This window comes from Xenopus laevis, chromosome 3L (assembly GCF_017654675.1).
Source record: "Xenopus laevis strain J_2021 chromosome 3L, Xenopus_laevis_v10.1, whole genome shotgun sequence".
Lineage (NCBI taxonomy): Eukaryota > Metazoa > Chordata > Amphibia > Anura > Pipidae > Xenopus > Xenopus laevis.
In genome coordinates, this window is record NC_054375.1 from 56,331,615 (window position 1) to 56,340,312 (window position 8,698).

The 8,698-nt window shown below is 38.3% G+C and overlaps 1 protein-coding gene across 1 annotated transcript in view; it reads right to left on the minus strand.

The window, feature by feature from the left end:
• Nucleotides 1–1,863, minus strand: part of gnptab.L (N-acetylglucosamine-1-phosphate transferase subunits alpha and beta L homeolog) — a 37,256-nt gene extending 35,393 nt beyond the window's left edge. Inside the window, exon 1 of the mRNA XM_018252316.2 lies at nucleotides 1,567–1,863. Within this exon, the coding sequence (XP_018107805.1) occupies nucleotides 1,567–1,695 (129 nt within the window). The 5' untranslated portion in view covers nucleotides 1,696–1,863. The remainder of the gene's footprint in view (nucleotides 1–1,566) is intronic.
• Between the last annotated feature and the right edge of the window lie 6,835 nt (nucleotides 1,864–8,698).

Consider the following 8,698-nt stretch of genomic DNA (forward strand, 5'->3'; position numbering starts at 1 on the left):
TAAAATGTTGAACCTCAAATATTTTAGATAATTTATTATGTGCAAGGCAGGGAGCAAAGTGCAAAAGATGGGCACAAACAGTGATTTTCTTTTGCACTTTGCTCCCTGCACAACACAAGAAATGCAACAGTTTTAAGCACATAAGACTTCCATATGCACACTGAACACAGAGCTGCTTGCATTTGTGAGGGATATGAATGGAGAGGCACATATGTAGGGTTGCTATCTGGCCGGTATTTTACCAGCCTAGTCGGTAAAATACCTGCCAAGTCCGGGGCCCCTTTGTGTCCCCGCCCCCCACCAGCCGGTAAAGAATTTTAGAAAAGGTGGCAACCCTATGTATACCCCTCGCACCACCTAACTTGTTCATCATTCAGCTGTACAAGTTAGGGAGCCATGTCAGAGGAGAAGCCCTGTACTTACCACTTGCCCTATAGCAGACTGTAAGGACAATGTTGAATGCTGCCATCTGCACTTGGAGTGAATGAACACTTAGGGACAGGCATTTGCATCCCTTAATACTCTTGCTTTTCTGTCCCAGATTGTAGTAAATTACCCCTTCTGGCTAAACCTCCCTGCATGCAGGCCCAGACTGGCAATCTGTGGGTTCTGGCAAATGCCAGAGGGGCTGCTATAAGGTCCCATAGAAAGTCAGTATTTAGTGGGCTGGTCAGGGCTGTTTGGGCATCTATATGGGCTGATTGGGCCTCTGTGTACATGAAATGCCAGGGCCTATTTTAATTCTCAGTCTGGACCTGCCTGCATGTTTATAAAACAGGGTTAGGCTGCTCTGATAAACTAGACAGATGCAGAGTATGTACCAGAAAAGGAGGGTATTTCTTATCAAAAATCCTGTAAAAGGATCCTCATGGCAGAGGTACAGTTATTGCAGAACATGTCTCTTGGCTGGAATTGCCATTGATTAATATTCAAGTTATGTTAATATATCTAAAACAAGCAAGTGATTTATTTTACAGTTTGCCTGACCACAACCACAGGAAAAGACAAGATTGTATGAGAGATAAAGTTTAGAATGTAAAGGGGAAGTACCCAGTAACTGTAGATATATATATACTAACCTAATATAGACATTTTAGTGTTAAGGTGCTGTCCACAAAATGAAGACAATACACAGCAAAATGGAAGAAACGTTAATGCTATATGATCCTTCAGATGTTGCTGAACTACAGTTGGCACTTGACTTGGCAGTGATGTGAAATGTTGTTCAGTAATAACTGGAAGGCACAGGGTGGATGGCAATCTGTAGAGGATACCTAAAGAGAAGGCAGACAATGCAACTGATGGGGGATCCAGCAGGTATAGGGGTCTCAGTGAGGCAGTGGCATTTATCTCACACAAAGAAGCAGCAGATAAAAGGTTAATAGCCACATTAACTAAACCTATGCTTCCATTCTACCAACTTGCAGTGGGAATGGGGCAGTCTTTGTCACAGGAGGATATTGTAGCACTGCACTTGGGTATCACAGCAGTGACAGCCCCTCTCTATACTATATACTTCATTCATAGACAGACACAAGGAAGGCACAGTGATAAAAGGGTACAGACCTCTCCAAACTGCAGGGCGGAGACGATGAGAAGTAGCAGCCCGCCGAAACACAGATACAGCCCATACCTGTGGGACAGGCAGGTGTAAGTCTGCCTCTGCACCAACTTCAGCAGGGAGTTCAGCAGCATGGCACGGCGGGCAACATGCCACCCTGGAATCCAGCTCCTGCACCGGCTTCGCTGTCACGTGTAGCCGTCAGCAATAGGCGGGCCATTGGGGGATCCCGGAACCAGACTCGAGTAGGAGATCGTCTACCTCGCGCTGGCGTCATTGAGTCTAGGCAATGGCAATAGAGCGCCGATTCCAAGACAATCCTAATCGATACTTGAGACTTGTCAGAGAAAGCTGTTCTTTTTACTTTTTATCATTTCCAGTTGTGCGGCTGCGTTCATCTGTTTGATAACGATAGCTGTTTAAGGCAGGGATACAGGATAGGTTTTAGGTTGGCTTTTTCCTGCTTCCCTTAGCTTTATAGGGGCCCTTGAGAGAAGAAACAGTGTCCCTCTGTTGTACTGTAGTTAGAATACACTTGAACCATAAGTAACCTGTAAGAGAAACCTGTAGAAAATGGTGATTACTGATGTCATAATCGGTTAGTTTGTTTCACAACAAAGCTAGCTAGCCCTGTTGTAAAATATGGCATTAGAGAATTAACCTTGAAGTTACATCACCCAGATATTGAAGCACGTGGCTTACACACTAGTGTTATTGTTTGGTCATGGGACTAATCCTTATATTTATCTAGATTATTCCCTATATATAGTGCTTCTTACTATCCCATCTTTTGTTTCGGGTGGCTACCAATAGATGGCTTTCCACTTATAATTATATAGTGAATAATGTACCTCCTTTTGTAAAATATAAGTACAGGTATAGGATCCATTATCCGGAAACCTGATATCCAGAAAGCTCCGAATTACGGAATGGCTGTCTCTCATAGACTCCATTTTATCCAAATCATCCAAATTTTTAAAAATTATTTCCCTTTTCTCTGTAATAATAAAACAGTAGTTTGTGCTTGATTCCAACTTCAGCTGGCTGAGATTTTAAAAGATCCGATCCTCATCGTGAGACCACGATTTTCTCAGAACGTTCGTACGAATTGTAGGGATGCACCGAATCCAGGATTCGGTCGGGATTCGGTCGGGATTCGGCCTTTTTCAGCAGGATTCGGATTCGGCCGAATCCTTCTGCCAGGCCGAACCGAATCCTAACTTGCATATGCAAATTAGGGGCGGGGAGAGAAATTGCGTGACTTTTTGTCAGAAAACAAGGAAGTAAAAGATGTGTTCCCCTTCCCATCCCTAATTTGCATATGCAATTAGGGTTCAGATTCGGTTCGGTATTCGGCCGAATCTTTCGCAAAGGATTCGGGGGTTTGGCCGAATCCAAAATAGTGGATTCGGTGCATCCCTAACGAATTGACCATCAACTAAAAAGACCAATTTGCCAGGAAAACAAAGGGGAGCTGCCTGCTTAGTCCTGCAAACATAGATAGATTGCACTGGGACCGATTTTTTGGCCTGGCCGATCAATTTCCTGACAGATGTCGGCCGAAAAATCCTAAAATGTACGATCGTTCGAATCCCACTAACCGCACGATAATTTCGAAGCATTGGTTGGACTTCCCTAAGATCGGTCGTTCGGCAAGAAGAATCGTCGCGTCTATGGGGAGCTTAAGGTATAAGTAATCCTTATTGGAAGCAAAACCAGCTTATTGGATTTATTTAATGTTTAAATGAATTTCTAGTAAATTTAAGGCATGGAGACCCAAATTACAGAAAGATCCGTTATCCGGAAAACCCCAGGTCCCCAGCATTCTGGATAACAGGTCCCATACCTGTATATTATAAATAAACAAGGAGTTCCATGAGTCCTTGCTTTTTATACAGGTCATGGAACTCCGAGGTTACTTTAATATCCTCATATTTCACATCACCAAGCACTAATTATAACTGATGACATCACTAAGCACTGTTTATAAGGATATTATTTACAGGATATTCATGGCTCTTGTGTATTATTAATGAATATATAGCGGGTGAACTCTTTTTAGGAAGACCTCCTGAACTCTACATTATGTTCCACCTATGGCTGCTGGTCTGGCACAGGGAAAAGAATGCTGTCTTGATATCTTCAAGTTCAATCACAGTGAATATGAAATAAATAACACTCCATGTGCAGTGACACTCAGGAGCTTCGTACTTGGGCACTCACACACAGATCAGTTATGCATAATAAATCAAACAAGGTAGAACTAATCCATTTCAAGTTGCATCAGGGCTGATGAGATGGCAATTTACCAATATTCTGGAGCCGAGTCTCAATTCCTGCTCTTACTTTGGACATTTTTTCTCTATTTTGTGTCTCAATTTCCCCAGGAGAGCACCAATAAAAATATATATACTATATATAGAAAAATATATACTATACAAAATATATTTACTATATTTTCTTGGCTGATGTGTATGGTGGGATATTACTTTATTCAATAAATATTTACTAGGGACATTTTTCTGCTTTTTACATATTTATAACCTTTCATCTTTATGTCCCTGGATTTAAATAATGTGAGCTTTTGAAAACTTAAATGCATTATACTTGCTAATATAATATTGCCATCTGGTGGGTAGCTCTACGTAATACATTTCATGTTTTTAGTGCAGCTGTGTGCTGCAAACCCTGTTTAAAGGGACTATTTACTGTTGCGTTAACTTTTAGTATGATGTATTGTAGAGAGTGATATTCTGAGACAATTTCCAAATGGTTTTCATTTTTTATTATTTGTGGCTTTTGAGTTATTTAGCTTTTTATTCAAGTTTGCAACTTCAGTAATCTGGTTATTAGGCTACAAATTAGCCTAGCAACCATGCATTGATTTGAATAAGAGACTGGAATATGAATAGGAGAGGAACTGAATAGAAAGATGAGTAATAAAAAGTAGTAATAAAAATACATTTGTAGCCTTACAGAGCTTTTGTTTATTAGATGGGGGTCAGTAACCCCCATTTGAAAGGTGGAAAGGGTCAGAAGAAGTGAAATAATTTTAAAAAACTATAAAAAAGAAAAGAAAAGTTGTTTAGAATTAGCTATTCTACAGCATACATAGGGGCAGATTTATCAAGGGTCAAATTTCAAAGTAATGAGAGTTTTTTTGAACTCCCATAACGTCGAAATTTGAATAAAAAAAGACCAACCGAAAAGTATTCAAACAATCGAAGGCTGTATTCAGTCGTTCGAATTGAAGTAAGATCGAATTCGATTCAAAGTCCACTAATTGACTCCATATAGGTTTGAAGAGGTCCCCAATAGGCTAAAACAGCAATTTCAGCAGGTTTTAGAAGTTGAATTGGCGAAGTCGAAGTTTTAAAGAGACAGTAGATGATAAATTTCAATATTCGAATTTTTCGATTTTGTTTTCAAATTTGGAAGATTCCCTAGTCGGAGTACACAAAAATAACTTGAAATTAGAATTTTTTTACTTCGAATTTTCACTTCGACCCTTGAGAAATCTGCCCCTAAAAGTTAAATTAAAGGTGAACCACCCCTTTAAGGTTATCTGGCCATGTGAGAAACTTGGGACTTATAGACACCTTCGTTTTTGAATTTTTTATTTTGTCTGATACATGTATAGAACCTGTTATCCAGAATGTTCAGGACATGTGGATAAGGGATCTTTCTGTAATTTGGATCACCATACTTCGTCTTGAAAAATAATTTAAACATTAAATAAACCCAAAAGGATTGTTTAACCTCCAATAAGTATTAAATATGGGAAGGTACTGTTTATTATTGCAAGGAAAATGGAAATCATTTTTAAATATATTAATTATTTGATTACACTGGAGTCTATAGGATATGGTTTTTCTGTAATTGAGAACTTTCTGTACAAGGGGATAGTTAATCCCATACCTGTACTTTACGCAGCACCACAATAATTCTATAAAATGATAAAATGTTTGCTGCTTTATTCGTTTTCCTCTTTCTCTGCATCAGACAGTAAGGCAGGATTCACCAGAACTAAAGACGTAACTTCATGCACATGTTTGTTTTTTTCACAACTGCTGTAACTATGTTATCGTGTTTATTCACGTTGGTGCTGGATGGAAGCACTCTTGGAACAGCTGAGGATTTGCTCACCTCCAACTTTCTGGCACATAAAAGTCCCTAACTACGCCTTATCAGACAAGGGAGTGTTTGATTCATTTAAGAACCACTTGTTTCAGCTTCGGTTTTATTGCCTTCTTTGGTTATGTTGACAGTTACAGGTTCACACTGTCTGACAGTGTTTACTTAGCAAGTAGCGTTACGGCTGGTTTACCACATTCAGATCCGGCTATTATACAGTTTTATTAAAGGGCCAGAAAAAACACAAAATAGAAATTACAGTAGAACCCCATTTTACATATTTTGGGGACCGAGAAAAATAGGGAAAGTGTTAAAGCAAAATTATTCTTATAGTACTCAAAGGATATAAGCACAGGAGTCAGTTTTATTTGAAATAGAATACTTAGGGGCAGATTTATCAAGGGTCGAATAGAAAATCGAATTTTCGAGTTTTTTATGGCCAAAACTGTCAAATTCGACTAGGGAATTGTTCAAATTCGATTCGAGTTTTTTTAAAAATTCTAATTTTGAGGTTTATCATATTCTGGCCCTTTAAGAATTAGAATTTGACTATTTGCCACCTAAAACCTGCCAAATTGCTGTTTTAGTCAATGGGAGATGTCCTGGGATCAATTTGGAGTTATTTACAGACTTTTTAAAACTCGAATCGAATTCGTTTTGAGTTTTTGGGTCGATCCTATTCACCCAAGTTTAGCAAATTCGTTTTTTTTTTTAATCGGTCGAATTTCGAGTTTATGGGAGTTTTTAAAAACCCACATGAATTTCTAAAATTGAAAAATTCGACCTTTTATAAATGTGCCTCTTACTGTGTTAATGACAAGGGTTAAGCATTGCAGCATTATAATATTGTTACACTATGGAGTGGTATGTGCAAGACCACTCTGCTAGTCACATGCACAACCTAAAGCGATAAGTAGTGCATGACTGTATGAGGCGCAGATTCTTTAACTTGACTATCTACACACAGAGCCATGAAATATCTGGCTACTATTTTAAACCTCTTAATTTCACTAATAACTTTCTCAGAGGACAAACAGCAGTTTTTGGGAACATCAGGACCATATTTTGGTATAAAATCCAGTAAAACATTATGTAAAATCAGTGAAATGCATTATAAATTGGTGGCACCACAAAAACAATGTAAAATAAGGGTATTTAAAATTGAGGGCTTGATGTATTTATTTAAACTGAAAACATTTCTAGTCCAGGACTTGTAATGATCTCCTGATCCCTTTGAATTACATTTGTGTATCTTCTTTATCTTGGCAGACATAATTTAATCGGGCATATAAACCCACATAATAAAGGCTACATTTTTACTATTCACATACACATGCAGGCTCACAGAATCTCTCTTACATTTCAGGTGCTTTCTGTGTGGCCTGTGTCCTACTTTCTGCCCAAGGAGCAGTGCATTTTTATTGAGCCACACCTAGGAGGTTATTTATTAGAGCCCGAATGCCAAAAAATCAAAAAATTCGAGTTATTTTGACTATAAAATACACATTTTTAGTGAAAAAAAATATGATTTATCATACCCCGAGGATGGAAAGAGGCCGAATCCAAAAATCTGGCATCTCAGACCTGCCGAAGTTATATATACAGTAAGTCAATGGGAGAAGTCCTGAAGATATCTTGATCTGTGCTGGGTTTCATGCAAAAATCCGAAGATTTCATGGTTTTGGATGGAAAATCAAAATTTTCGTATGATTTTCAAGATTTTTTCCTGCACTGGAATTTTTCAGGAAAATGTATTGATATATAAGGGGAAATAACCCGTGCGGATTTGATCAGAGTATATACAGAATTAAGATAGAAGGCGCACAACCTCAGAAATAAAAATAGGGGGTGCTAATCCATAGGAGGCTATGTAGGAAGCAAGAGAAATTTAGCATATCATTTAGTCCCAATGGGGTTACTGATCAATTCCCATTAGCGGTATCGATGCTACATTATGATTATTTTCCCTACAGTGCTCACCAAATAAAAATTTTTGTTATTTTTTCCTTTTTTGTAATATATTATTTTATATTTAACTGGGTGTGCTATCGGTCAATATTGGTCGGAGTATATTTCAGAAAATAATTAAATAAATTTTTATAAATAAATATAGATTTTGATAAATAACCCTCCTAATGTACACCATGCTCATTGAGGCTGCACTGGATATGGTATCTTTATCAAGCTGTATTAGACATTTTAAGCCAGAGTACATAGCGTATTGTCTTCAATGTTTCAGGGATGAGGGAGGGGGAATAAAAGGATGGTTGAAACTGTGGCTTGAAAAAAAGAGCAAGGAGCCTAAATGATATATGTGAGTGCCATGCATAATCTTCATTTTTACTCCAGAATACATTACATTGTTTAATACTGCATATTTATTTATGTGTTAACATTTTATCTTATTCCTCCCAAACAGTGACATTTACGCCATCTCAGACATTATGTAACCCGTCAATGGAACAAGATTTATATATACACTTCATTTTATTTGCCAGTACCTGGCATCCAGACAGCATTATTTGGTGTAGCTATATAGCTTTATCACCAAGACCCATATGTAGCTATGTACTTGGACACAAATTGCTGATCAGCCCTGTAGCCTGTGCATTTTTGGTTTCAATGGTATTGGTTGCTACTAGCAGTGGTGTGGCTAACAGCTGTTATGACCAAAACCAGGTATCAGGGCACAAATAAATATAGCTTTCACCAGAGAAGAAAAAAGCTGCAGTTTGCTGACATTGAAGTGTATGGGTAAATAAGGGGTGAGGCATTAATAAACTGGTTATCATTGGATATCTGGCTGTTAGGGAACTTAAAAGACAAGTGGGTGCCAAGACTTTATTCAACCTTATAGTGATTCTAGTAACTTACTCCAAGGTACTTTTGCAGTGACATGCAGCCATACTTTGTTGATGACCCCTAAGCTTAGCTCAGAGCTCACTGAGCATGTAATCATAATCTAAGATGCTGACACCCTTTGCACAACTTTGTAGGCCTGAA